The sequence below is a fragment of the Pseudophryne corroboree genome, chromosome 9, assembly GCF_028390025.1.
Source record: "Pseudophryne corroboree isolate aPseCor3 chromosome 9, aPseCor3.hap2, whole genome shotgun sequence".
NCBI lineage: Eukaryota > Metazoa > Chordata > Amphibia > Anura > Myobatrachidae > Pseudophryne > Pseudophryne corroboree.
In genome coordinates this window covers 101,081,234-101,108,937 of record NC_086452.1, presented here as the reverse complement: position 1 = coordinate 101,108,937, position 27,704 = coordinate 101,081,234, and the positions used below count along the sequence as shown (strand labels likewise).

The following is a 27,704-nucleotide window of genomic DNA, read 5'->3' as shown; positions in this document are numbered from 1 at the left end:
TTATATCCTTTCCCGCCAGAGGTTAGGGTGCGTTGGGAAACACCCCCTAGGGTGGATAAAGCGCTCACACGCTTGTAAGGGCTCTACCCTCTCCTGAGATGGCCGCCCTTAAGGATCCTGCTGATAGAAAGCAGGAGGGTATCCTAAAATGTATTTACACACATACTGGTGTTATACTGCGACCAGCAATCGCCTCAGCCTGGATGTGCAGTGCTGGGTTGGCGTGGTCGGATTCCCTGACTGAAAATATTGATACCCTAGATAGGGACAGTATATTTTTGCCTATAGAGCATTTAAAAGATGCATTTCTATATATGCGTGATGCACAGTGGAATATTTGCCGACTGGCATCAAGTCTAAGTGCGTTGTCCATTTCTACCAGTAGAGGGTTATGGACACGTCAGTGGTCAGGTGATGCGTATTCCAAACGGCATTTGGAAGTATTGCCTTATTAAAGGGAGGAGTTATTTGGGGTCGGTCTTTCAGACCTGGTGGCCACGGCAACAGCTGGGAAATCCACGTTTGTACCCCAGGTCGCCTCTCAACATGAGAAGACGCCGTATTATCAGGCGCAGTCTTTTCGTGGACAAGCGGGCAAAAGGTTCCTCATTTCTGCCCCGTGACAGAGGGAGAGGAAAAAGGCTGCAGAAATCAGCCAGTTCCCAGGAACAGAAACCCTCTCCCGCCTCTGCCAAGCCCTCAGTATGACGCTGGGGCTTTACAAGCAGAATCAGGCACGGTAGGGGGCCCGTCTCAATGAATTTCAGCGCGCAGTGGGCTCACTCACAAGTAGACCCCTGGATCCTTCAGGTGATATCTCAGGGGTACAAATTAGAATTCGAGACGTCTCCCCCTCGCCGTTTCCTAAAGTCGGCTTTACCGATGTCTCCTTCTGACAGGGAGACAGTTTTGGAAGCCATTCACAAGCTGTATTCCCAGCAGGTGATAACAAGGTACCCCTCCTGCAACAGGGAACGGGGTATTATTCCACACTGTTGTGGTACCGAAGCCGGACGGCTCGGTGAGACCGATTCTAAATCTAAAATCTTTGAACACTTACATACAGAGGTTCAAATTCAAGATTGAGTCACTCAGAGCAGTGATTGCGAACCTGGAAGAAGGGGACTACATGATGTCTCGGGACATCAAGGATGCTTACCTTCATGTCAAAATTTACCCTTCTCATCAAGGGTACCTCTGGTTTATGGTACAGAACTGTCACTATCAGTTCAGACGCTGCCGTATGGATGGTCCACGGCACCCCGGGTCTTTACCAAGGTAATGGCCGAAATGATGATATTCCTTCGAAGGAAGGGAATTTTAGTTATCCTTTACTTGGACGATTCCCTGATAAGGGTAAGATCCAGGGAACAGTTGGAGGTCGGTGTAGCACTATCTCAGGTAGTGTTGCGGCAGCACGATTGGATTCTCAATATTCCAAAATCGCAGCTGGTTCCGACGACTTGTCTTCTGTTCCTAGGGATGATCCTGGACACAGTCCAGACAAAGGTTTTTCTCCCGGAGGAAAAAGCCAGGGAGTTATCCGAGCTAGTCAGGAACCTCCTAAAACCGAGCCAAGTCTCAGTGCATCAATGCACAAGGGTTCTGGGTAAAATGGTGGCTTCCTACGAAGCAATCCCATTCGGCAGATTCCACGCAAGAAATTTCCAGTGGGACATGCTGGACAAATGGTCCGGGTCGCATCTTCAGATGCATCAGTGGATTACCCTGTCACCAAGGACAAGGGTGTCCCTCCTGTGGTGGTTGCAGAGTGCTCATCTTCTAGAGGGCCGCAGATTCGGCATTCAGGACTGGGTCCTGGTGACCACGGATGCCAGCCTGCGAGGCTGGGGAGCAGTCACACAGGGAAGGAATATCCAGGGCTTATGGTCAAGTCTGGAGACATCACTTCACATAAATATCCTGAAGCTAAGGGCCATTTACAATGCTCTAAGCTTAGCAAGACCTCTGCTTCAAGGTCAGCCGGTGTTGATCCAGTCGGACAACATCACGGCAGTCACCCACGTAAACAGACAGGGTGGCACAAGAAGCAGGAGGGCAATGGCAGAAGCTGCAAGGATTCTTCGCTGGGCGGAAAATCATGTGATAGCACTGTCAGCAGTATTCATTCCGGGAGTGGACAACTGGGAAGCAGACTTCCTCAGCACGACCTCCACCCGGGAGAGTGGGGACTTCACCCAGAAGTCTTCCACATGATTATAAACCGTTGGGAAAAACTCGACAGGTATTGCGCCAGGTCAAGGGACCCTCAGGCAATAGCTGTAGACGCTCTGGTAACACCGTGGGTGTACCAGTCAGTGTATGTGTTCCCTCCTCTGCCTCTCATACCCAAGGTACTGAGATTGATAAGATGGAGAGGAGTAAGCACTATATTCGTGGCTCCGGATTGGCCAAGAAGGACTTGGTAACCGGAACTTCAAGAGATGCTCACGGAGGATCCGTGGCCTCTACCTCTAAGAAGGGACCTGCTCCAGCAAGGACCCTGTCTGTTCCAAGACTTACCGCGGCTGCGTTTGACGGCATGGCGGTTGAACGCCGGATCCTGAAGGAAAAAAGGCATTCCGGATGAAGTCATCCCTATCCTGATCAAAGCCAGGAAGGATGTAACCGCAAAACATTATCACCGCATTTGGCGAAAATATGTTGCGTGGTGCGAGGCCAGTAAGGCCCGACGGAGGAAATTCAACTTGGTCGATTCCTACATTTCCTGCAAATAGGAGTGTCTATGGGCCTGAAATTGGGGTCCATTAAGGTTCAAATTTCGGCACTGTCAATTTTCTTCCAAAAAGAACTAGCTTCAGTCCCTGAAGTTCAGACGTTTGTAAAAGGGGTACTGCATATACAGCCTCCTTTTGTGCCTTCAGTGGCACTTTGGGATCTCAATGTAGTTTTTGGGTTCCAAAAGTCACATTGGTTTGAACCACTTAAATCTGTGGAGTTAAAATATCTCACATGGAAAGTGGTCATGCTGTTGGCCCTGGCCTGGGCCAGGCGCGTGTCAGAATTGGCGGCTTTATCCTGTAAAAGCCCTTATCTGATTTTCCATTCGGACAGGGCGGAATTGAGGACTCGTCCTCAGTTTCTCCCTAAGGTGGTTTCAGCGTTTCACCTGAACCAACCTACTGTGGTGCCTGCGGCTATTAGGGACTTGGAGGACTCCAAGTTGCTAGACGTTGTCAGGGCCCTGAAAATATATGTTTCCAGGACGGCTGGAGTCAGGAAAACTGACTCGCTGTTTATCCTGTATGCACCCAACAAGCTGGGTGCTCCTGCTTCTAAGCAGACTATTGCTCGTTGGATTTGTAGTACAATTCAGCTTGCACATTCGGTGGCAGGCCTGCCACAGCCAAAAATCTGTAAATGCCCACTCCACAAGGAAGGTGGGCTCATCTTGGGCGGCTGCCCGAGGGGTCTCGGCTTTACAACTTTGCCGAGCAGCTACTTGGTCAGGAGCAAATACGTTTGTAAAATTCTACAAAATTGATACCCTGGCTGAGGAGGACCTGGAGTTCTCTCATTTGGTGCCGCACTCTCCCGCCCGTTTGGGAGCTTTGGTATAATCCCCATGGTCCTTACGGAGTCCCCAGCATCCACTTAGGACGTTAGAGAAAATAAGAATTTACTTACCGATAATTCTATTTCTCGTAGTCCGTAGTGGATGCTGGGCGCCCATCCCAAGTGCGGATTGTCTGCAATACTGGTACATAGTTATTGTTACCAAAAAATCGGGTTATTGCTGTAGTGAGCCATCTTTTCTGGAGGCTCCTCTGTTATCATGCTGTTAACTGGGTTCAGATCACAAGTTGTACGGTGTGATTGGTGTGGCTGGTATGAGTCTTACCCGGGATTCAAGATCCTTCCTTATTGTGTACGCTCGTCCGGGCACAGTATCCTAACTGAGGCTTGGAGGAGGGTCATGGGGGGAGGAGCCAGTGCACACCAGATAGTCCTAAAGCTTTCTTTAGATGTGCCCAGTCTCCTGCGGAGCCGCTATTCCCCATGGTCCTTACGGAGTCCCCAGCATCCACTACGGACTACGAGAAATAGAATTATCGGTAAGTAAATTCTTATTTTTTGTGTGCTAATTTTACTTACTGGGGGCTGATGCTGCGGGAGTTGATCGCGCTGATTCCCCCTCACACACCGCGGAGCTGATTGAAAATGGCCGCCACACTGATCCTCCCCGGCGTCCTCTTTTATAGAGTCATGTACACAGAGGAGGGAGGGCTGGGTTTGCCTCGGCAGGAGAAGCAAACCCAGCCCTCCTCATCTTACCAGATTCCGAGCAGCCTGTCAGTGTTGCCTTCAGCGCAACAAGCCTAAGGCAGCTGCAGGGGGGAGTGACATCTCGGCAGGGGGCGTGACAGCTATGCGGAGAGGCATGAGAGCTCGGTGAGACAGAGCGGCGGGGAGGAGTGACATCACGGCAGGGGGCAGTGACAGCCTGGCACGACGGTGAGTAGGCGGACCTTTAGTAATCAGCAGGGCGGGCACAAACGGGCAGGGCGCATTCTGCCACTCAGAAAAGGGGCAGGGCGCATTCTGCCACTCAGAAAAGGGGCAGGGCGCAGCGCCCCGTCAAAGAAGGCTAGTGAACACTAAGACCCACCAGAGTGATTCCAAAGATTTTTAGTATCAATGAAGATTGGTTATTGTGCTGGTTGTCTCAGCATAGCCCGCTGAGCGGGCGCTATGCTACCACCTCCGCACCGCCAAAGTATTGCTCACCACTCTGTCCCGTCTGGTCTCAGCGGGACCGGCAGTCTGCGTGCTGGGTCAGTGTCTTTGGGTGGGAGCGGTATGTCCACAGGGAGGGAGGGAGCAGCTCTCTGCTGGGGGCTGTAGAAAATAGTGATGAATAGAATCCTCCGGCTTTGGTGTATAGGTGATGACTTGCAGGCGGTATAGGAGGTCCTTTACGCGTTTCTCCGTTTTCTCAAATGAACGGTTTCATCAGAAGGGGATTATATATGGAGCTTGAAAGGGTTATTTTCAGCTCTTTTGGCCCATGCAAATGTTTGAAGGGGATAGTAGATAACCTTAAATTGTTCACTTATATATACACTTTCTAATAAAATGGTAACCTCAAACCTGCTGTTCCACACACTGATCTCATTGTGCCACTGATTCATTAACGCTGCATTGCAGATCTGTGGATGGCTTCTGGAGTTTCGGCAGAGTGTTAAAGTTCTCTTCATGAGATAAGCCATGACATCTACTGTAGGTGGGAAAGGCAAATTAATGCCATTTACTGAATCACATTTACAAGCAGCAATGAAATGGGATGCCCAGCCATTCAAGCTAATTTAGGTTCTGAAGTCTTGGAAGCAATCCCGCTGAGATTAATTTGCTGATTAATTATCAGCTTCTCACTCTAGTGTTTATTTTCTTTTTTTCTTCATTTACAAGGGATAAATGCACAAATGTTAGAGAACCTGTATGTGTTTTGTTTCTCATACCAGCAAACTCCCATACTCCTTCCAAATAATGGAATAAACGTTTCTGCCACCAGCAGCACCAAGGATCTATCTTAAAGTCTCCTGACATACTTCCACATTTATTATACAGGTTGAGTATCCCTTATCCAAAATGCTTGGGACCAGAGGTATTTTGGATATCGGATTTTTCCGTATTTTGGAATAATTGCATACCATAATGAGATATCATGGTGATGGGACCTAAATCTAAGCACAGAATGCATTTATGTTACATATACACCTTATACACACAGCCTGAAGGTCATTTTAGCCAATATTTTTTATAACTTTGTGCATTAAACAAAGTGTGTCTACATTCACACAATTCATTTATGTTTCATATACACCTTATACACACAGCCTGAAGGTCATTTAATACAATATTTTTAATAACTGTGTGTATTAAACAAAGTTTGTGTACATTGAGCCATCGAAAAACAAAGGTTTCACTATCTCACTCTCACTCAAAAAAGTCCGTATTTCGGAATATTCCGTATTTCGGAATATTTGGATATGGGATACTCAACCTGTATATACTCACAGTACTGTAGACTCGTAGAGCAGGGAAAAGCACAAACGGAACTGCCTGCTCCCTCAGCGGAATAATTATACGTGCCTTATAATCCCAATGTCTCATACTTCCCACAGTGCATAAATATTATAAAATGAGGCATCCAGTTGATTGTGGGAGATGTAATCAAATACAAAGCACGGTGTAGAGTCAGCCATTTTTTTTTTTATTGCCTCCAAGTAAGCACTAATGACTTGTATTTGAAATATTACAGGCTTCATTTTAACATTCTAAACTTGGTACACAAACAGTGGACAACATTTGAAGTATGTATTTTTTGTGAGAGGTCGTTAAATGGTCGACACTTATACTGTCAGCTGTCAGTTATAATGCCTAAACTGTTTAAATGCTGTACATAACATATTACTACTGTGTTTGTATTATCCCGTCGATATCATGCTGCATATCATTTCTTTTTCAGCCACGGGGGGTGCCTGGAGTACTCTTGAGATTTGGACGGGGCGTTAGCAGGGATAGGCACATTTAAATTAGTAACCCTCCACCCCCTCCATACTCCCACAGGTACCTCAGTCGGGTAGGTACAAGTGGAGATTCTCCACAGTTTTCTTTTCTTTTTTAATTTAAAAAGAAAAAAAAATTCACACAATCCCTTCCCAGCTTATCAAGAAGCTTGGGTCCGGGATTGTTGGTGCTGCTGAGTGCAGCTGTTGGCTTGTCGGTGCTCATGAGAGGGGCCCCGCCATAGACCAAAACCAGCCTTTGCTGATTTCAGCCTCAGGCTGTACAAGGAGCTGGACAGTGCTTATACAAGGAGAAGCCCCGTCATAGCCTCCACTGCATGCAGGTAATGAGTGGCCAGGGGAATGTAAGGGGGACATTATTATACTGTTCCCCCGCTGGCCGCACGCCTGCCCCCCCGCAACCCAGCCGCGGACTGCCCAGCAGCCGCCAGGTGACCGCCGCCGCTCCCCGTCTCCCTCCCGCGGTTAGCTCCGCTACTCGCCCAGGGCTCCCTTCGCACACTGCTAAGCTGCCGCGGCTCTGTCCTCACTCGGACCATGGACAACTCTCACTACTGCCGTGGTCCGCCAGCAAGAGCTGCAGGGGGGAGATAGCTGAGGGGGTTGGGGGGGAGATGATATGGCAGCAGCACCACGGCTTGCAGCTCACGGTGCAGGTCTCTGGAAACTAAGCTGTGTTTTTAGTGTTTTAATGCTATCAGGCTATTAAGCCTGTGATACACTTATGTATTAATGTATATGCAAGAATGTTACCTACTTTGTATGTACAGTGATTACTCTAATGGGCAATGTTGTTTTGTTATACATAAAATGTGTATAGTGTAAAGCACATGGCTGGACGCCATTTTAACTGAACTTCCTGCTTATTCTTGCAGGAAGTTTGCTGCTGTCCTACAACATTTGGCCACTGGAGGAGCAGGGGTGTTAGTAGGAATTCTGTACAGCACAGGTTTCACTGATTGTAGTGTGTCCCACGTGCACTGCACTTCGGGCTTATACACACTTTAGTTACATTTTTACCGAGTCGTGGGACTTGTCTGTCTTTGTCTACTTGTCTGTTTGTGAACATAATGAGTAAAACTAATGGAGAATCAAAAAAGCAGCTTAGCTGAAAGGTCTGTTAGAGTGTGTTACCTGATGGAACTACCACATGCACAGTATGTCTTGCAAATACGGCTACAAATACGAACCCTTACCCTGATCCTCCTTGGGCGATGCTAGCGGATGTAATGTCTGGGTTACAATCGGAATTGGCTGCTGCGCGAAAGGAGCTTGAGTCGGCTAGATCTGAGGTTAGGGTAATACCTCCTGAGATACCAGAAGGGGGTCTAGGACTGTGCAAGTGTTACAGAAGTCTAAGTCTAGCCCAGCTCCGAAAAATAGTTATCATTTGTCTTACAACTTACCAGTTTCAGCTATGTTGCATTCTGATGATTCAATGCCAGGCCTGATAGCTCAAGAGGAACATGAGGAAGGTAAATTGGACCAGGAGTCAGATAGTGAGGTTACTGATAGTCCGGCCATTGATTATCTCATCAGGGCAGTACGTCAGGTTCTAAATTTTACGGAGGTTGAGGAACCTCTTTCAAATGATGAAGTGTTATTTTCTAAAAGACAGAGAACACCGGTGTGTTTTCCTTATTCAGATTCTCTTAATAAGCAGTTAACAGAAGCATGGAAGAATCCAGATAAACTGTTTTCTATGCCTCAGCGGTTTCTGTCTAGCTACCCGTTCCCAGAGTCTATGACGTCTAAGTGGGAAAATCCACCGGCTGTGGATTGCTCAGTGTCAAAACTTTCTAAGAAGTTAACCATTCCAGTACCAGCTGCTACGACGCGTAAAGACCCGTCAGAGTATAAGCTAGAAGCTATGCTAAAGTCAATGTGTTGCTTAGACCTGCTTTGGTTGGCATTTGGGTTAACAAGGCTGTAGTTGCATGGGCAACACAGCTCAAGTTGGGTCTACAAGAAGACCATCTTATACTTCTGGCTAATCACATCTGTGAATCTGCTGAGTATCTAGGTACGGCTTCTATGGACGTCGGCCAGGTTAGTTCTCGCCTTTTCAGCTTCACTAGTTGCGGCACGACGTTCACTTTGCATCCACCTGCCAAGAACGCAGCCAGAGTCCAAACGAGGAATAGAAGCATTGCCTTATGCTGCCGAGATGTTGTTTGGTCCTGAATTGGACAAATGGATTTCTCAGGTCACGGGGGGAAAAGTCTGTTTTCCTACCATTGCCTACACAGGTTCCTAAAAAGAAATACTCTGTACCAGCATTCAAATCCTTTAGACCTCAGTCCTTTCGAGGCCGTGCTAGAGGAACAACCATACACAGTAGACGTGGTAGAGGACAAACCACTAACCGTCATCAGGACGCTAAGACCACCGACAAACCAGTGGCATGACTGGACTTTAGCCCATCTCGAATCTTCAGTTGTAGGAGCACGCCTTCAGACATTTCACTTGGCGTGGTTTCAGACATCCACCGTTGAATGGATCCGCAATTTAGTGTTTAAAGGTTACAAAATAGAGTTTGATTGTCTTCCACCAAGGCGATTTTTCAAGACCGGTCTGCCTGTGTCAGAAGACAACAAGGCGGTTCTGCAGACCGCGAATCAGTATCTCGTAGATTTAGCAGTTTTGATTCCGGTTCCAGCAGGGTCAAGGTTATTATTCCAGTCTTTTTGTAATACCAAAGCCGGATGGCTCTGTCAGACAGATATTGAACCTAAAGGGGCTCAATCAGTATGTCACTTACTACAGATTCAAGATGGAATCCTAGATTTTGCAAAAAGCCTTCGATACAGTTCCTCACGGGAGACTGATGATCAAATTAAAGGAGCTTGGCCTAGGAAAAATTATTTGCACATGGATAAGCAACTAGTTGGATAGCAGGGTACAGCTAGTAGTGGTCAATGGGAAGTCCTCAACCTGGTCCCCAGTAGTCAGCGGAATACCACAAGGGTCCGTACTCGGTCCACTACTGTTCAACATATTTATCAATGACCTAGAAATAGGCCTGGAAAGTACAGTGTCAATCTTTGCAGATGATACTAAACTGTTTAAGGTAATTAACTCGGAATTGGATGTGGAGTCCTTGCAGAATGATCTATCTAAACTTGAACTCTGGGCGTCTAAATGGAAAATGAGGTTCAATACAGACAAATGCAAGGTTATGCATTTCGGGACTAAAAACAAACTCGCAGCCTACATATTAAATGGGGAACGACTAGGTGAAACAGATTTTGAAAAAGATTTGGGGTCCTCATTGATAATAGGCTTAATAACCATACACAATGTCAAAGCGCAGTAAAGAAGGCAAGTAAGGTGCTAGCGTGCATAAAACGGGGAATTGAGTCAAGGGACTCTGATGTAGTCCTGCCGCTGTATAAAGCATTGGTACGTCCGCACATGGAATATTGTGTTCAGTTTTGGGCACCGCTGTGTAAAAAAGATATCTGTGAACTCGAAAGGGTTCAAAGGCGAGCTACTAAATTGATTAAAGGCCTAGAGGGACTGGATTATGAGGAAAGGCTTAATAGGTTGAATACGTATACACTAGAAAAGAGTCGTCTAAGAGGAGATATTATTAATATCTTCAAATTAGGACACGTGGGCACTCGCTGCGGCTGGAGGAGAGAAAGTTCTGAACGCGACGGAGGAAAGGGTTCTTCACTGTTAAGGCAATTAGGATGTGGAATTCCCTGCCGGGGAAGGTGGTAATGGTGGACTCTGTAAATGGATTTAAAAAAGGAATGGATACATTTCTGAATGAAAATGATATCCAAGGTTATAATATTTAAAATAGCAACATGTTTAATCCAGGGGTTACATGAGTTATAGTAGTTAACTAGTCATAAAACATTATTCAGCGGGTATGTAAATTCATCACAACTTAATACAGGTTGAACACGATGGGCAAATTGCCTCTTTTCAACCTCAATTACTATGTTACTATGAATCCCTGCGGTCAGTGATTGCAGGTTTAGAGCCACAGGAATTCATGATTTCGCTGGATCTCAGAGATGCGTACTTAGACATTCCAATTTGGCCACTGCATCAGGTGTACTTGAGGTTTGCAGTACAAAATCATTATCGATTTCAGGCACTACCGTTTGGCCTATCGTCAGCACCTCGGGTGTTCACGAAGGTGATGGTAGCTCATCTCAGATCCCTGAGAGTGATAATAGTTCCGTACTTAGACAATCTGCTCATCAAAGCTCATTCTCAACAGATACTCCTTCAACATGCCTTAGTAACGTACAATGGGGGTAATTCCAGGTTGATCGCAGCAGGAATTTTGTAAGCAGTTGGGCAAAACCATGTGCACTGCAGGGGAGGCAGATATAACATGTGCAGAAAGAGTTAGATTTGGGTGGGTTATTTTGTTTCTGTGCAGGGTAAATACTGGCTGCTTTCTTTTTACACTGCAAATTAGATTGCAGATTGAACACACCACACCCAAATCTAACACACAAAAAAAAAGTGAAAAGGCATTGGCGAAAAATGCCTTAAAAATGTGCGAAAACGGCCTACAACTGAATACTCGGGGGTTCACTCGATAGCTCCGAAAATGACGGAGCTAATTGAATACCCCCCTTAAGCTATTAAAGCCACAACAAGCATAATGTAGGGCAGTGATTTCCAAACTTTCTTGAGTCACAGTGCCCTAGAGTATCAGTATATTTTTCACGGCACCCCATAGCCAAAATTTTCTTCCTGAGAAGTTCTAAAACAAATGGTAAAATTAAGTAAATTGTGCTTACCTGTCATCCCCTGGTTCAGTTATGTGTTTGTGGACCAGCTTTTGCTTCTGTTTGTCACACATTTTATGCTTGGCATCCAGCGTCGCTGGTTCTGTCACATCGCCCATAAAGAATTTGATTTGCTCCTGAACTGCCAGCTGTGGCACCCCTGCAAGTGCCTGGCAGCACCCAATTTGGAAACTAATGGTGTAGTATTAATAATCATGCTTGCTAACAAATGATGTTGAGGGCAAACCTCACAGTAACTGTAATAGGGAACCAGCTTCATCCTAATAGCTTTCTATGGGCGGAATTCAAATCTTATCCCGCCAACAGCCACTAGATGGTGCCCAAACAGAGCTATTCAATTGTAGCTCTCCACATTATCAGTCTCCAAGCTTTGATACATCTTCCCCCAAGTAACAGACCAGGACCAGGTTTCCAGTCTACTGCCTTTCTATGTTTTGCCAACAAAACTCTGTGACCACAGATGTCGCATCTTACAATGGGGCAGATGTATTAAGTCTGGAGAAGTGATAAAGCAGTGATAAGTGCAAGGTGATAACGCACCCGCCAATCAGCTCCTAACTGTAAATTTACGTATTGGAGCTGATTGACTGGTGCGTTATCACCATGCACTTATCACTGCTTTATCACTTCTCCAGGCTTAATACATCTGCCCCATTCACTTTGGTTAGCGTTTTACGGATTTACCATGTTGTAATTACATTATAATTGGATTATATATTAAGTAGCATGTATTCTTAATATTGCAATAGACAGTTATATACAACTGCGCATTTGGGGCTCAACTGCGTCTGTTGCTATTTACAGTAGGCCTGTGTGATTGTATGGAGTTTTATGGTGATTTTTTTTTTTTTTTGAGGGGGTAAGGGGTTAAATGTATCTCTTTGGTCTGAACCGCCTGAGGCATGTGTCATCATTAAACGACTCCATCAGCTTCTCTCTCATTAAGGACACACAGAGCTACAGGCTAGGTATATTGTCAGATCAGACTTTCTCATTGTTTAGTGGCGAGATGTGAAGGTTCATTGCGCAAGGCTGCCATTCCCCATGCTGTCTGCTAGCATTCTCTATCGCCTCTGTAATGGAGCTCAGTGCTTGGCATCTATTACATCTGAAAGGTAAAGGTGTGCGAATGCAGCCTGAATGTTAAACGCTCTCCTGACATTCAGTACTGTTGGCTGAGAGTAGCTTTACAGCTGTGGTTTGTTGTGAGTGCGAGTTTCATGCCATTATATGAATGAAATCGTTTTAATTCCAACCAGTGCATGTTTACCCGCGACTACTCGTCAGAGGCTGGTGATAATCGGCTTAATAAAAGAAATAAACCCTGCTGCTGTTACAGCAAAAATGTAGGGCGCAGTGAGTTGCACAAAGCGTCCATTTCCACTGGCACAGCTGCAGTTACAGAATTGCTGCCTAAGCAGAACGTTACACAGGGTTGTCAAATTAAACAAACAGGTCATCAGACTGACGCGCTGTCATTATCAACTGAATTTCAACTGAGCTGCTAACTCATTGACTTCAGTTCCTATAGTTCCACCCAAGTGTCTGTTTGCTGCACTTAAAATGCCTCTGTCTGCGAGACACTGTGCTAGATGAGATGGCTTTAGACCATGTTAACAACTAGATAGATAGATTCTGTATTAAACAGTTGCACAGCTAATTTTGCACTACCCATAATCCCCCTCCCGCATCTCTCTCGTCCAGTCCTGTATAAAATCTGCCACTAGTGATCAGAAGTATACAGTCAGCACTAAACCTACTGTACAGTCTTGGTTGCAACGTGATCCCATGAAAATGTGTTTTGTGCAGCTTTATTTAGTAACTTGTTGTTTACGCAACTTTTTCAGTTTAGCCCTCTCATGACTAAAGGTAGTATTCAACCTAATAATGAGAATATTTATTTTGTTCTGTTTGTGCCTAGTATTCTCCACTTAGACCTTGAAGTCAAACTATTATTCCAAGTACTCACATTTTACATCTTGAAAAGTCACCTGAGTCTCCCCTATCTTTAGCACAAAAGGGTCCATTGTACTTCAGGGTCTGGTGGTAAATAGTACGATAGCTAATACTTTTCTGCTGCTGCTTACATACAGGAATAAGGCAGGTGACCACTAATGTAATAAGGGCAACAAGGGATAAAATATTTAGGCATGTTTTATTTAGCGCTGTATCTGCAGTTCGGTTCTCATAGCGCTGTTTGTGCCATAGTGATGTATTGCATGGAATGCCCAGTAGTCTCCCAAATTTTGGTGTGGCTTTACAGCCTCTTAACAGTGCATTGAGCCTGTTTGCGGTTTGCATGGGGATGTGCTGTGATGACGCATCTTCCATCTCCACCCAGCTCCGTGAATAGTTAGCGTAGTGGAGAGCGATGACATTTGCTGCCTCATGTAATTTGCCCTGCCTAATTGATGATTCAGATGGCATCAACAAGTGGCCTCCAGTGACTTATATTCCCCCACATCTCCTGCCAAGATGTGAAAAGAAGGCAAATATACATTACACTGTCGCAGGAGGTGATTTCTTTTAGATGGAAACCGAGGAAAATGTTTTAATTAATAGTGGCGTGTGTTACCATGGATTTCTGCATACTGTATTTCTGACACTCTCTAGTGTTTAGTAATGGATAAGTAAATGAAAGGAACAGTTTGTGTATGTATCCTTCCTTACAAGCGGTGACCAGTTACCAAAACTGTACTCAATCTCTTTATTCCCGAACTCAGTCTTCAAGGCACCCTAAAAATCTAGGTTTTAATGATATTTATGCTTGAGTACAGTTACAGCAAGTTTATTAGGACCAAAATTATTTTAATCTAGCCATCTGTGTCCAAGGATATATATCCTTTAAAACCATGACCATTAATGCCGAGTTTGAGCGACCCTTTATGATCTTGCCTTTTACATCCGTTCCTTTCTGTGATCTTAGGGCTAGTCCTTAAACGCAGGTTGCTGGCGCTGTTTTTCATAGCGAACGCAACTTGAGGAAATATTGCTGCAGGGTATCTAATTATCCCTATGCGATGCTGTGTGTCCTGTACACAAGACAGCAATACAATTTATGGCGCTGGTGTGCCTGCATCATTTCTATGCACTTACCTCTGTGCTATGTATTTCATTCCAGCTAAAATTCGCTTTGCCGTAACAAATCGCACATTTAAATGACATGTTTTTTATTCTCCTCCTATTTAGTGAAACTGTGGTCCACCAACTTGGATAATTCTGTTGCTAGTATTGAAGCCAAAGCCAATGTATGCTGTGTTAAATTCAGCCCCTCTTCCCGCTATCACCTGGCCTTTGGCTGTGCAGGTAAGTTGCACCTTTTCTGTCACTTCACATTGAACCTTCAGCTGTGTGTTCATATCCTTCGGTCACTTAGAGGGCAGTTCAGTCCTGAGCAACGTGTGTTCTCAATGAGCGGTTTTACATGTCACTGGGAATTAGAGTAGCTCAACATCGCTGATTTTCCTGCACTCCTCTATGGGGTACAAGGAGAAACCGGTGATTGTATGTCACAGCGACAGGCCTGCAAAACCAGGAACACCAGCATCTGGTAACCGTAGTGCAGAATTGAATTGCCTCCTTAGTGTGCCCCCTTGAGGATGTAACGTGTTTGCTACTGGGCACCTAGGGTGGTGGAGCAAAACACAAATGACACCATGTCCGTTTTATCAAATATGTGAACTTTGTCTGTAAATGTGTTTCTCTGAGGAATGCAATGAATATCGGTAATGCCAGCTAATAAAGGGATGATCAAAGTGAGCCACATCGGTAACACTAATGTCACATCATCTAAACCAGAGGTTCCCAAACGCGGTCCTCAAGGCCCCCCAACAGTCCAGGTTTTAGGTATATCCATGGCTCAGCACAGATGGTTAAATCAAATTGACTAAGGTGCTAATTAAGTCACCTGTGGCCAAGCATGGATACATTTAAAACCAGGACGCTAGCGCTGAGTAGGTTTGAAGCTACTCTGAAACTGCACAAAATTATTTTGTAGCCGCTCTGCGATCCATTCGTTTGCACTTCTGCTAAGCTACAATACACTCCCAGTGGGCGGTGGCATAGCGTTTGCACGGCTGCTAAAAACTGCTAGCGAGCGATCAACTCGGAATGACCCCCATAGTACTTAGTGGTAAAAAAAAATTAGAATTTTTTCAACACAACCTGCCACCTTCAGCATACTAGTGATTAACACAGATTGCAGGCTGTGTATAATGGCCTAAAAGTGCGATTTGTAATATATACCATCCCCATGTTCCCATCACTTACGTTTCTTTTCTTCTTTTTTTTTGGTTTTATTATTTGTTCGTTTAAGGAAATGGGGCTAAATTAGGTGAAAGACTGAAACAGTTTATTCCGTTGAAGTGCTAAAGTGGTATGATGTTGGGCCTTGGCATATAACGTCATACTGCTGCTCGTAGTGATTTTCTGCCTTGGCACACTGTGGAATACTTTGTAATGTGGAGTTGGGTGTCTTGATGCTAAATGGGTGACCTATGGAGGTGCTCCTGTGCCTTCAATAAAGATGTTTTGGTGTGCTTTATAGAGGAGATTAATTGGAGGCGAATGTCTACAGCAGAAGAATTCTACATGTAGGCCTCCAACTGCTGTGGAACTACCCCACATGCCGTGCCGTGCATGCCCTAATAACAAACTGTGGCAGAACATGCTGAGATGTGTAGTCCCACAGCAGCTGGAGGTCCGCATGTTGAATACCTAAAGAAATCTATTTTCTCTAACGTCCTAAGTGGATGCTGGGGACTCCGTAAGGACCATGGGGAATAGCAGCTCCGCAGGAGACTGGGCACATCTAAAGAAAGCTTTAGGACTATCTGGTGTGCACTGGCTCCTCCCCCTATGACCCTCCTCCAAGCCCCAGTTAGATCTTTGTGCCCGAACGAGAAGGGTGCACACTAGGTGGCTCTCCTGAGCTTCTTAGTGAAAGTTTTAGATTAGGTTTTTTATTTTCAGTGAGACCTGCTGGCAACAGGCTCACTGCATCGAGGGACTAAGGGGAGAAGAAGCGAACTCACCTGCGTGCAGAGTGGATTGGGCTTCTTAGGCTACTGGACATTAGCTCCAGAGGGACGATCACAGGCCCAGCTTGGATGGGTCCCAGAGCCGCGCCGCCGGCCCCTTTACAGAGCCAGAAGGCAGAAGAGGTCCGGAAAATCGGCGGCAGAAGACGTCCTGTCTTCAACAAGGTAGCGCACAGCACTGCAGCTGTGCGCCATTGCTCTCAGCACACTTCACACTTCGGTCACTGAGGGTGCAGGGCGCTGGGGGGGGGCGCCCTGAGACGCAATAAAAACACCTTGGATGGCAAAAAAAAGCATCACATATAGCTCCTGGGCTATATGGATGCATTTAACCCCTGCCAGAATCCATAAAAAAGCAGGAGAAAAGTCCGCGAAAAAGGGGCGGAGCCTATCTCCTCAGCACACTGGCGCCATTTTCCCTCACAGCTCCGTTGGAGGGAAGCTCCCTGTCTCTCCCCTGCAGTCACTACACTACAGAAAGGGTTAAAAAAAGAGAGGGGGGCACTAATTAGGCGCAGTATTAACTATACAGCAGCTATAAGGGGAAAAACACTTATATAAGGTTATCCCTGTATATATATAGCGCTCTGGTGTGTGCTGGCAAACTCTCCCTCTGTCTCCCCAAAGGGCTAGTGGGGTCCTGTCCTCTATCAGAGCATTCCCTGTGTGTGTGCTGTATGTCGGTACTTTTGTGTCGACATGTATGAGGAGAAAAATGATGTGGAGACGGAGCAGATTGCGTGTAATAGTGATGTCACCCCCTAGGGGGTCGACACCTGAGTGGATGAACTGTTGAAAGGAATTACGTGACAGTGTCAGCTCTGTATAAAAGACAGTGGTTGACATGAGACAGCCGGCTACTCAGCTTGTGCCTGTCCAGACGTCTCATAGGCCGTCAGGGGCTCTAAAGCGCCCGTTACCTCAGATGGCAGATATAGACGCCGACACGGATACTGACTCCAGTGTCGACGGTGAAGAGACGAATGTGACTTCCAGTAGGACCACACGTTACATGATTGAGGCAATGAAAAATGTTTTACACATTTCTGATAATACGAGTACCACCAAAAAAGGGGTATTATGTTCGGTGAGGAAAAACTACCTGTAGTTTTCCTGAATCTGAGAAATTAAATGAGGTGTGTGATGATGCGTGGGTTTCCCCCGATAACAACGGATAATTTCTAAAATGTTATTGGCATTATATCCTTTCCCGCCAGAGATTAGGGTGCGTTGGGAAACACCCCCTAGGGGGGATAAAGCGCTCACACGCTTGTAAGGGCTCTACCTTCGCCTGAGATGGCCGCCCTTAAGGATCCTGCTGATAGAAAGCAGGAGGGTATCCTAAAAGGTATTTACACACATACTGGTGTTATACTGCGACCAGCAATCGCCTCAGCCTGGATGTGCAGTGCTGGGTTGGCGTGGTCGGATTCCCTGACTGAAAATATTGATACCCTAGATAGGGACAGTATATTTTTGCCTATAGAGCATTTAAAAGATGCATTTTTATATATGCGTGATGCACAGCGGAATATTTGCCGACTGGCATCAAGTCTAAGCGCGTTGTCCATTTCTACCAGTAGAGGGTTATGGACACGTCAGTGGTCAGGTGATGCGTATTCCAAACGGCATTTGGAAGTATTGCTTTATTAAGGGAGGAGTTATTTGGGGTCGGTCTTTCAGACCTGGTGGCCACGGCAACAGCTGGGAATTCCACGTTTGTACCCCAGGTCGCCTCTCAACATGAGAAGACGCCGTATTATCAGGCGCAGTCTTTTCGTGGACAAGCGGGCAAAAGGTTCCTTATTTCTGCCCCGTGACAGAGGGAGAGGAAAAAGGCTGCAGAAATCAGCCAGTTCCCAGGAACAGAAACCCTCTCCCGCCTCTGCCAAGCCCTCAGTATACGCTGGGGCTTTACAAGCAGAATCAGGCACGGTGGGGGGCCCGTCTCAATGAATTTCAGCGCGCAGTGGGCTCACTCGCAAGTAGACCCCTGGATCCTTCAGGTGATATCTCAGGGGTACAAATTAGAATTCGAGACGTCTCCCCCTCGCCGTTTCCTAAAGTCGGCTTTACCGATGTCTCCTTCTGACAGGGAGACAGTTTTGGAAGCCATTCACAAGCTGTATTCCCAGCAGGTGAAAATCAAGATACCCCTCCTGCAACAGGGAACGGGGTATTATTCCATACTGTTGTGGTACCGAAGCCGGACGGCTCGGTGAGACCGATTCTAAATCTAAAATCTTTGAACACTTACGTACAGAGGTTCAAATTCAAGATTGAGTCACTCAGAGCAGTGATTGCGAACCTGGAAGAAGGGGACTACATGATGTCTCGGGACATCAAGGATGCTTACCTTCATGTCAAAATTTACCCTTCTCACCAAGGGTACCTCAGGTTTATGGTACAGAACTGTCACTATCAGTTCAGACGCTGCCGTATGGATGGTACACGGCACCCCGGGTCTTTACCAAGGTAATGGCCGAAATGATGATATTCCTTCGAAGGAAGTGAATTTTAGTTATCCCTTCCTTGGACAATTCCCTGATAAGGGTAAGATCCAGGGAACAGTTGGATGTCGGTGTAGCACTATCTCAGGTAGTGTTGCGGCAGCACGATTGGATTCTCAATATTCCAAAATCGCACCTGGTTCCGACGACGTGTCTTCTGTTCCTAGGGATGATCCTGGACACAGTCCAGAAAAAGGTGTTTCTCCCGGAGGAGAAAGCCAGGGAGTTATCCGAGCTAGTCAGGAACCTCCTAAAACCGAGCCAAGTCTCAGTGCATCAATGCACAAGGGTTCTGGGTAAAATGGTGGCTTCCTACGAAGCAATCCCATTCGGCAGATTCCACGCAAGAACTTTCCAGTGGGACCTGCTGGACAAATGGTCCGGATCGCATCTTCAGATGCATCAGCGGATAACCCTGTCACCAAGGACAAGGGTGTCCCTCCTGTGGTGGTTGCAGAGTGCTCATCTTCTAGAGGGCCGCAGATTAGGCATTCAGGACTGGGTCCTGGTGACCACGGATGCCAGCCTGCGAGGCTGGGGAGCAGTCACACAGGGAAGGAATATCCAGGGCTTATGGTCAAGCCTGGAGACATCACTTCACATAAATATCCTGAAGCTAAGGGACATTTACAATGCTCTAAGCTTAGCAAGACCTCTGCTTCAAGGTCAGCCGGTGTTGATCCAGTCGGACAACATCACGACAGTCACCCACGTAAACAGACAGGGTGGCACAAGAAGCAGGAGGGCAATGGCAGAAGCTGCAAGGATTCTTCGCTGGGCGGAAAATCATGTGATAGCACTGTCAGCAGTATTCATTCCGGGAGTGGACAACTAGGAAGCAGACTTCCTCAGCACGACCTCCACCCGGGAGAGTGGGGACTTCACCCAGAAGTCTTCCACATGATTAAAAACTCGACAGGTATTGCGCCAGGTCCAGGGACCCTCAGGCAATAAGCTGTAGACGCTCTGGTAACACCGTGGGTGTACCAGTCAGGGTATGTGTTCCCTCCTCTGCCTCTCATACCCAAGGTACTGAGATTGATAAGATGGAGAGGAGTAAGCACTATATTCGTGGTTCCGGATTGGCCAAGAAGGACTTGGTAACCGGAACTTCAAGAGATGCTCACGGAGGATCCGTGGCCTCTACCTCTAAGAAGGGACCTGCTCCAGCAAGGTCCCTGTCTGTTCCAAGACTTACCGCGGCTGCGTTTGACGGCATGGCGGTTGAACGCCGGATCCTGAAGGAAAAAAGGCATTCCGGATGAAGTCATCCCTATCCTGATCAAAGCCAGGAAGGATGTAACCGCAAAAACATTATCACCGCAATTGGCGAAAATATGTTGCGTGGTGCGAGGCCAGTAAGGCCCGACGGAGGAAATTCAACTGGGTCGATTCCTACATTTCCTGCAAACAGGAGTGTCTATGGGCCTGAAATTGGGGTCCATTAAGGTTCAAATTTCGGCCCTGTCAATTTTCTTCCAAAAAGAACTAGCTTCAGTCCCTGAAGTTCAGACGTTTGTAAAAGGGGTACTGCATATACAGCCTCCTTTTGTGCCTCCAGTGGCACTTTGGGATCTCAATGTAGTTTTGGGTTCCAAAAGTCACATTGGTTTGAACCACTTAAATCTGTGGAGTTAAAATATCTCACATGGAAAGTGGTCATGCTGTTGGCCCTGGCCTGGGCCAGGCGCGTGTCAGAATTGGCGGCTTTATCCTGAAAAAGCCCTTATCTGATTTTCCATTCGGACAGGGCGGAATTGAGGACTCGTCCTCAGTTTCTCCCCAAGGTGGTTTCAGCGTCTCACCTGAACCAACCTATTGGTGGTGCCTGCGGCTACTAGGGACTTGGAGGCCTCCAAGTTGCTAGACGTTGTCAGTGCCCTGAAAATATATGTTTCCAGGACGGCTGGAGTCAGGAAATCTGACTCGCTGTTTATCCTGTGTGCACCCAACAAGCTGGGTGCTCCTGCTTCTAAGCAGACTATTGCTCGTTGGATTTGTAGTACAATTCAGCTTGCACATTCTGTGGCAGGCCTGCCACAGCCAAAAATCTGTAAATGCCCACTCCACAAGGAAGGTGTGCTCATCTTGGGCGGCTGCCCGAGGGGTCTCGGCTTTACAACTTTGCCGAGCAGCTACTTGGTCAGGAGCAAATACGTTTGTAAAATTCTACAAAATTGATATCCTGGCTGAGGAGGACCTGGAGTTCTCTCATTTGGTGCTGCAGAGTCATCCGCACTCTCCCGCCCGTTTGGGAGCTTTGGTATAATCCCCATGGTCCTTACGGAGTCCCCAGCATCCACTTAGGACGTTAGAGAAAATAAGAATTTACTTACCGATAATTCTATTTCTCATAGTCCGTAGTGGATGCTGGGCGCCCATCCCAAGTGCGGATTGTCTGCAATACTTGTACATAGTTATTGTTACAAAAATCGGGTTATTATTGTTGTGAGCCATCTTTCAGAGGCTCCTCTGTTATCATGCTGTTAACTGGGTTCAGATCACAGGTTATATGGTGTGATTGGTGTGGCTGGTATGAGTCTTACCCGGGATTCAAAATCCTTCCTTATTGTGCACGCTCGTCCGGGCACAGTATCCTAACTGAGGCTTGGAGGAGGGTCATAGGGGGAGGAGCCAGTGCACACCAGATAGTCCTAAAGCTTTCTTTAGATGTGCCCAGTCTCCTGCGGAGCCGCTATTCCCCATGGTCCTTACGGAGTCCCCAGCATCCACTACGGACTATGAGAAATAGAATTATCGGTAAGTAAATTCTTATTTTCTCATACATCCTAGAGGATGCTGGGGTCCACTTCATGACCATGGTGTATAGACGGTTCCGCAGGAGCCATGGGCACTCTTAAGACTTTTCAATGGGTGTGAACTGGCTCCTCCCTCTATGCCCCTCCTCCAGACCTCCGTTTTAGAAATGTGCCCAGGCAGACTGGATGCACTTATGTTAGGTTTTTTATTTTCAGGGGAAACTGCTGGCAACAGTCTCCCTGCTTTGTGGGACTGAGGGGGCAGAAGTAGGAACCAACTTCCTGAAGAGTTTCATGGCTCTGCTTCTGGCTGACAGGACACCATTAGCTCCTGAAGGGTACTGAACGCTAGCCATGTCTAGATGCTCACTCCCACAGCACGCCATCGCCCCCCTCACAGAGCCAGAAGTCAGAAGACAGGTGAGTAGAAGAAGACAGATCTTCTATCAAGTAAAGTGACGGCTGAGGTACCGCGCGGTTGGCGGGAGCGCAGCGAGCCATTGCTGCCCACACACACAGGCACTGCAGGGGGGTGGGTGGGGGGTGCCGCCCTGGGCAGCAAAAACACCTCTATAAACTGACAAAAAGGGGGCATAAGATGCCCAGGCACGGCCCTACCCCCGCCAGTATAAATATTATGCAAAGTCTCTGAGGTAAATACGCGCCATTGTGGGGGCGGAGCTTCTTCCTCAGGCAGCCAGCACACTGCTCAGCGCCATTTTCTCTCTCCTCAGGCTGCAGAGACAACGCTGGTCCTCCTTCGCTTCTGACTACAAGTATCAGGGTGCAAAACGGGGGGGGGGGGGGACAAGCAAATTTGGTGCTTTACAAGTGTGTTTCGCTTATGTGCTAGGGACTCCGTAAGGACCATGGGGTATAGACGGGCTCCGCAGGAGACATGGGCACTATAAAGAACTTTAGATGGGTGTGCACTGGCTCCTCCCTCTATGCCCCTCCTCCAGACCTCAGTTAGATCCTGTGCCCAGAGGAGACTGGGTGCATTACAGGGAGCTCTCCTGAGTTTCTCTGAAAAGGAATTTTGTTAGGTTTTTTATTTTCAGGGAGCACTGCTGGCAACAGGCTCCCTGCATCGTGGGACTGAGGAGAGAGAAGCAGACCTACTTAAATGATAGGTTCTGCTTCTTAGGCTACTGGACACCATTAGCTCCAGAGGGTCGGAACGCAGGTCTCACCCTCGCCGTTCGTCCCGGAGCCGCGCCGCCGTCCTCCTCACAGAGCCGGAAGATAGACGCCGGGTGAGTATAAGAAGAAAGAAGACTTCAAAAGCGGCTGAAGACTTCATTGCTCCCACACACAACACACACAGCGGGCACTGAAAGGTGCATGGCGCAGGGGGGGCGCCCTGGGCAGCAATTATAAACCTCTTGGGACTGGCTAATAATATATATAGAGGCTGCGTAGACACTATATTATAGAATCCCCCGCCAGTATAGAAAATTTGAGCGGGACCGCAGCCTGCCGCTGAGGGGGCAGAACTTGATCCTCCAGCACTAACCAGCGCCATTTTCTCCACAGCACACTGCAGAGAAGCTGGCTCCCCGGACTCTCCCCTGCTGAACACGGTGACAGAGGGCGAAAAAGAGGGGGGATGCACTTTTTATTGGCGCAGTGAGTGTATATTTATATAAAAGCGCTGTTTGTCTGGGAATTTGGTTTCCAGTGTCAGTTGGCGCTGGGTGTGTGCTGGCATACTCTCTCTCTGTCTCTCCAAAGTGCCTTATTGGGGAACTGTCTCCATATAGATATATCCCTGAGTGTGTGGGGGTGTCGGTACGCGTGTGTCGGCATGTCTGAAGTGGAAGGCTCATCTAAGGAGGAGGTGGAGCAGATGATTGTGGTGTCTCCGTCGGCAACACCGACACATGCTTGGATGGATATGCTGAATGTTTTAAATGCAAATGTGTCTCTATTACATCAGAGGTTGGACAAAGCAGAGTACAGGGAAGTAACAGGGAGTCAATCCATGGCTTTGGCTGTGTCATAGGGCCCTTCAGGGTCTCAGAAACGTCTCCTGTCCCAAGTAGCAGACACTGATACCGACACGGATTCTGTTTCCAGTGTCGACTACGATGATGCGAGGTCACACCCAAGCTGGCCAAAAGTATTCATTATATGATTATTGCAATAAAGGATGTTTTACATATCACTGATGACCCCTCTGTCCCTGACAAGAGGGTACACATGTTTAAGGAAAAGAAACCTGCGGTAACCTTTCCCCCATCTCATGAGCTGAACGCATTATTTGAAAAGGCTTGGGAAACTCCAGACAAGAAACTGCAGATTCCCAAAAGAATTCTTAGGGCGTATCCTTACCCTGCGCAGGACAGGTTACGGTGGGAATCCTCACCCAGGGTGGACAAGGCGTTAACGTGATTGTCCAAAAAGGTGGCGCTGCCGTCTCCAGACACAGCCGCCCTCAAGGATCCTGCTGATCGCAGACAGGAAACTACTTTAAAATCTATTTATACACATACGGGGGCCTTGCTCAGAACGGCAATAGCGTTGGCTTGGGTTTGTAGCGCTGTTGCGGCTTGGACGGATACCTTGTCAGCTGACATTGGTACCCTGAAAAGGGATACCATTTTATTGACCTTAGGTCACATTAAAGACGCAGTCTTATATATGAGAGATGCTCAGAGAGACGTCTGCTTGGTTTGAGAGCCAACACCATGGCGATTTCTGCTAGGCGAGCCATGTGGACCCGCCAATGGTCGGGTGTTGCCGACTCAAAGCATATGGAAGTTTTGACTTACAAAGGTGAGGATTTATTTGGGGAAGGTCTCGCGGACCTGGTTTCCACAGCTACCACGGGCAAATCTACTTTTTTTACCTTATGTTTCCACACAGCAAAAGAAAACGCCGCAATATCAGATGCAGTCCTTTCGGTCGCATAAGTCCAGAAGAAGTCGGGGCTCTCTTTCCTCGCCAGAGGTAAGGGAAGAGGGAAAAAGCAGCCTGCTACGGCTAGTTCCCAGGAGCAGAAGTCCTCCCCGGCTTCTACTAAATCCACCGCATGACGCTGGGGCTCCACTGAGGGAGTCTGCGCCGGTGGAGGCACGTCTTCGACTCTTCAGCCACATCTGGGCTCAGTCCGACGTGGATCCTTGGGCAATGAAAATTGTATCCCAAGGCTACAAGCTAGACTTCGAAGACATGCCTCCTCGCCGGTTTTTCAAATCGGCTCTACCGGCTTCTCCCCCAGAGAGGGAGATGGTTTTAGCTGCAATTCAAAAACTGTGTCGACAACAAGTGGTTGTCGAGGTTCCCCTAGTTCAACATGGGAAGGGGTACTATTCTACCCTATTTGTGGTCCCGAAACCAGATGGCTCGGTCAGACCCATTCTAAATTTAAAATCCCTAAACCTGTACTTGAAAAAGTTCAAATTCAAGCTGGAATCGCTCCGGGCAGTGATCTCCAGCCTGGAGGGGGGGGGGGGGATTTATGGTGTCACTGGACATAAAGGACGCATACCTTCATGTCCCCATATATCCCCCTCATCAGGCGTACCTGAGATTCGCTGTACAGGACTGTCATTACCAGTTTCAGACGTTGCCGTTTGGGCTTTCCACGGCCCCGAGGATTTTCACCAAGGTAATGGCAGAAATGATGGTGCTCCTGCGCAGGCAGGGAGTCACAATTATCCCGTACTTGGGCGATCTCCTGATAAAGGCGAGATCGAGAGATCAGTTGCTGAAAAGCGTGGCGCTCTCCCTGAGAGTGCTGCAGCAACATGGCTGGATTCTGAATCTACCAAAGTCACAGTTGGTTCCAACAACTCTGCTATCGTCCTTAGGCATGATTCTGGACACGGAACAAAAGAGGGTTTTTCTCCCAATGGAAAAAGCCCAGGAACTCCAGAACATGGTCAGAGACCTGTTAAAATCGAAAAGGGTGTCAGTCCATCAATGCACTTGAGTACTGGGAAAAATGGTGGCGACCTACGAGGCCATCCCCTTCGGCAGGTTTCATGCAAGGACGTTTCAGTGTGACCTTCTGGACAAGTGGTCCGGGTCCCATATTCAAATTCATCAGAAAATACGCCTGGCCCCCAGGGACAGGGTGTCTTTCCTATGGTGGCTGCAGAGTGCTCACCTTCTAGAGGGTCGCAGGTTCGGCATTCAAGACTGGGTTCTGGTAACCACGGACGCGAGCCTCCGAGGATGGGGAGCAGTCACACAAGGAAGAAATTTTCAGGGGACATGGTCAAGCTAGGAGGCTTGTCTACACATCAACGTACCGGAATTGAGGGCCATATACAGCGGCCTACGTCAAGCGGAGAATCTTCTTCGCGACCTACCGGTTCTGATTCAATCAGACAACGTCACAGCTGTGGCTCATGTAAACCGCCAAGGCGGAACAAGGAGCAGAGTGACAATGGTGGAAGCCACCAGGATTCTGCGCTGGGCGGAAAAATCACATAAGCGCTTTGGCAGCAATCTTCATTCCGGGAGTGGACAACTGGGAAGCAGACTTCCTCAGCAGACACGATCTCCATCCAGGAGAGCGGGGACTTCATCAAGAAGTTTTTGCAGAGATAATAAGTCAGTGGGGACGTCCTCAAATAGACATGATGGCGTCACGCCTCAACAAGAAGCTTCGGAGGTATTGTGCCAGGTCCAGGGACCCTCAGGCAGTAGCTGTGGACGCCCTGGTGACACCGTGGGTGTTTCAGTCGGTCTATGTGTTCCCTCCTCATCCACTCATCTCAAAGATATTGAAAATCATAAGACGAAAAAGAGTGCAGACAATACTCATTGTTCCAGATTGGCCTCGAAGGGCCTGGTATTCCGATCTTCAGGAAATGCTCACAGAAGATCCGTGGCCTCTTCCTCTCAGGGAGGACCTGTTGCAACAGGGGCCCTGCGTGTTCCAAGACTTACCGCGGTTACGTTTGACGGCATGGCGGTTGAACACCGAATCCTAGCTGGGAAAGGCATTCCGGAAGAAGTCATCCCTACTCTGATGAAGGCTAGAAAGGAGGTGACGGCGAAACATTATCACCATATCTGGAGAAAGTATGTATCTTGGTGTGAAGCCAAGAATGCTCCTACGGAAGTTTTCCATCTGGGCCGTTTTCTCCACTTTCTACAGACAGGAGTGGATATGGGCCTAAAATTAGGCTCCATTAAGGTTCGGATTTCGGCCCTATCAACTTTCTTTCAGAAGGAATTGGCTTCTCTCCCAGAAGTCCAGACTTTTGTAAAGGGAGTGCTGCACATACAGCCTCCTTTTGTGCCTCCAGTGGCACCATGGGACCTTAACGTGGTGTTACAGTTCCTAAAATCTCACTGGTTTGAACCTCTTCAAACGGTTGAATTTAAATTTCTCACTTGGAAGGTGGTCATGTTGTTGGCCTTGGCATCTGCAAGGCGGGTATCTGAATTTGCGGCTTTGTCTCACAAAAGCCCCTATCTGATTTTCCATGTGGATAGAGCTGAATTAAGGACTCGTCCTCAATTTTTGCCTAAGGTGGTTTCATCGTTTCATATGAACCAACCTATTGTGGTACCTGTGGCTACGAAGTACTTGGAGGATTCCAAGTCCCTTGATGTAGTCAGTGCCTTAAAAATATATGTAGCCAGGACGGCTCGGGTTAGGAAAACAGAGGCTCTGTTTGTCCTGTATGCAGCCAACAAGGTTGGCGCTCCTGCTTCTAAGCAGACTATTGCTCGCTAGATCTGTAACACGATTCAGCAGGCTCATTCTACGGCTGGATTGCCGTTACCAAATTCGTTTAAGGCCCATTCCACTAGGAAGGTGGGCTCTTCTTTGGACGGCTTCCCGAGGCGTCTCGGCATTACAGCTTTGCCGAGCGGCGACTTGGTCGGGTTCAAACACTTTTGCTAAATTCTACAAGTTTGATACCTTGGCTGAATAGGACCTCATGTTTGCTCAATCGGTGCTGCAGAGTCATCCGCACTCTCCCGTCCGGTCTGGAGCTTTGGTATAATCCCCATGGTCCTTACGGAGTCCCCAGCATCCTCTAGGACGTAAGAGAAAATAAGATTTTAAACCTACCGGTAAATCTTTTTCTCCTAGTCCGTA

General features: G+C 47.5%; 1 protein-coding gene across 5 annotated transcripts in view; it reads left to right on the top strand.

Moving 5' to 3' along the window:
• The window catches only part of COP1 (COP1 E3 ubiquitin ligase), a 581,242-nt gene that overhangs the window by 407,365 nt on the left and 146,173 nt on the right, over nt 1–27,704 (top strand). For all 5 annotated transcript variants that reach the window (XR_010186699.1, XM_063939703.1, XM_063939702.1 and 2 more), the window contains one exon: nt 14,519–14,635. Coding sequence is in view for 4 of the 5 variants with exons in the window: in XM_063939703.1 (XP_063795773.1) it covers nt 14,519–14,635 (117 nt within the window). In the remaining variant the exon portion in view is untranslated. The remainder of the gene's footprint in view (nt 1–14,518; nt 14,636–27,704) is intronic.